The following is a 2,583-nucleotide window of genomic DNA, read 5'->3' as shown; positions in this document are numbered from 1 at the left end:
CCTCCAGCCTTTCAGTGAACAGCTGAGCACTTGACTGTTGCGCCACCAAGACTATTAGGCCTGCACCATGTTTGGTGCACAGGTTAATTAGATGCTGAGCTTCGGAAACCAGCAGCTTTCACCTGACACGTGTCCCCCTGCTATGCCTTGGCAACAAGCAACTAGAACAGGGTATCAGCACCCCCTGCAGTCAGGCGTGGGCACTGCAGTCCTGACCAAGGCTGCCCTTCTCTGCCCTCATCCCTCCACTCTCCCCTCACTCATCCCTGCCCTCACTCCTGCTGGGCTTTGTGCTGACCCTCAACCATGCTACCACCGTAAGGCCTTGGTTTAGGCCCTTCTGCCTGGAGCATTCCCGCAAGGAGCCACACAGCTGTCACTCTCCACCTCCTTTAAGCCGTGCTTTCAATGCTCTCTCCTCAAGAAAGTCTATTCCAGAAACCCTACGCGTCTTCCTCCGGCCCGCCCTCCTGTTTCCTCCCTCAGCATATCACCTGCTCAGAATACCCTATTTATTTCTATTTTTAATGCTAAGAACGTTTCTAAGAATACCAATTTATTGATTTCTATTTATGATCTCTCTCCCCCATCCTAAATTTCTAGAAGCACTCATATGTCTCGAGTATAGAAATGTCTAGGGAAAGCTATGGCTATGATCCGTTTTTAGAGAGTTGTGTGGTCCAAAAGCCATTAGAAAAAGGAAGAAAATTTCCAAGGGTGAAATTTCTTTGAAAACCCCCACTGTTCCAGACTTCAAAGAGTCTTTCTGGGCAGACACACAGCAGCAGAGCCAAATGCATTTCCGCTTGGCTTCTTTCAGTTCCCACCGGGCCTACCCATCCTTCTGCTTCGGCCTGATTGTGGCAGTGTTGGCGCCACCTCCCAGGAGGGCCCACAGATCTCTCCCCTTGGCTCAGGAGCCTCTGAGGGCTTCACTTCCAGACCCCAGGAGTAAACGCCCCCACCAGCCGAGCCCGCAGCAGCACAAACAGGAGAGAAACCAGAGGTTTACCACGCACGGATGGGCACTGTATGTATGTGCAGGAGGTGGTGGGAGCAACAGGAACCGCAGTAAATACAGAACAAAAAATATTGAGCTTTGAAATGACAACAAACGGGACACATTATCTAAAGCACTAACACCTAAGGAGGCCGCTGCCCAGGCTCTGGTGGGCAGCTCCTCAGGAGAGAGAGGCCGACTTCTTCCCAGGCTGCCTGGTCTTCAGTCCTTGTAACTTCTCATCTTTTAGCGCCGTCAAGAATTTATCTGTAGGAGGACAAAACAAAGCCAGCGGTTGAGCCTTTTTCCTTCTACTTCCAAAGCAAGACGTGTGGGGTTCGACTGTGATCGCTATGTGAGCCCAGACCCATGTGCAGTCCAAGTTGGAAGAAGAAGGAAAAACAAAAAAACAAAACACCCCAACAGCCAAATACATTCAGTTGCAGAATACAGAATTAAGATTTCTAGGGACTGATTTCCTTCCATGGCTGTGGAGCTAAGGAATGGGGGGCCACGTGAGGGAAGCATTTGGGATAGTCCATTCCCACCCCATGGTGTAGCAGGCAACCTATGGCAGTGAGTTTTACAATGCTGAGTGAGCTCTCTCTCACAGCAGGTGATGAAAACTGATCGATGGCCAATAGAAACTGTTCACTGGTGCTCACCCCAAGTGGTGCCCAGAGGACATGTCATACTTGCTCTAGCTTAGGGACACCTCTGGTGGCAAGGGAGCCACTTTAACCTGTTTTATACAATCATGAGAGTGGTCTTTCTAGAACCACCCACACTTCTCCAGTGGTCAAGTAAAAACAAGTGTTGTCCAGGGAGCTGATGGAATGACAAAGGGGTACAGTGAGTGCCCGTGGGCCTCCAGGGCTTTGCACAGTCCCTACTTTCCCCGACAGGACCCTCAAACTGACCCTCATCTGCATCCACGTCCTCTGCCAAGTGCCCCAGATTAAGATGGCAAAGTTCTAGCTAACCTCTGGCCACAGGGGTGGTTGGTGGTGTGTGGGACATACTCCAGCCCTCTGAGGTGGGGGGGGACTACAGGGCTGGAGGTTTACAGTTCAGGATGGGGTGGAATCCCAGGTTTAGGGGCGCAGGGTCTTGATTTACTGAAAGGGTCCAGGAGTAGGGGGGTGGGGAAGATTCCCTGGAGGACCGAGGGTTTCCGAGGTCCCGATCTGTGGCTGGGGAGGGGTCCGTTGAAATCTAGACTGGAGGAGGCTGGTTTCCGGGGGCTGGATTTGACATCTGGGACTCAGGGGCTGGAGTCTGAGCCCCGGGCCACATTCTGGGGCGGGGCGGGGAGCCAGGGGGTGGAGCCGAGGGTGGCGGGGCGGGGCCCGGAGGTCACGCACAGCGCTGGGAGTCGAAGCCGTCCCCAGTGATGGTGAGCAGCTCCAGCTCCTTGATCCGGATCTCCAGCTCGCACAGCTCCTCGGGGTGGGAGGCAGAGGCGAGCCGGGGGGTCGGGGGGTCGGGCACCAGGGATGAGGCGGCTGCCTCGGGCCCCGGCGGCGGCGAGTAGAAGAAGCGCAGAGGCTCATAGGGGATGGAGGCCAGGCCGGAGGGCCAGG

The 2,583-nt window shown here is 54.4% G+C and overlaps 1 protein-coding gene across 1 annotated transcript in view; it reads right to left on the bottom strand.

The window, feature by feature from the left end:
* Positions 1-502: 502 nt before the first annotated feature.
* Positions 503-2,583, bottom strand: part of CUNH11orf91 (chromosome unknown C11orf91 homolog) — a 2,393-nt gene continuing 312 nt past the window's right edge. The window contains exons 2-3 of the mRNA XM_030885897.2: positions 2,365-2,583; positions 503-1,267 (exon numbers count right to left, since the gene is read on the bottom strand). The exon at positions 2,365-2,583 is cut by the window's right edge and continues 65 nt beyond it. Coding sequence (XP_030741757.1) covers positions 1,182-1,267; positions 2,365-2,583 — 305 coding nt within the window. The 3' untranslated portion in view covers positions 503-1,181. The remainder of the gene's footprint in view (positions 1,268-2,364) is intronic.

This window comes from Echinops telfairi, unplaced genomic scaffold, assembly GCF_000313985.2.
Source record: "Echinops telfairi isolate 266 unplaced genomic scaffold, ASM31398v2 ScPeMD7_60;HRSCAF=208, whole genome shotgun sequence".
NCBI classification, from domain to species: Eukaryota; Metazoa; Chordata; class Mammalia; order Afrosoricida; family Tenrecidae; genus Echinops; species Echinops telfairi.
This window is presented reverse-complemented; position numbering and strand designations above follow the sequence as displayed.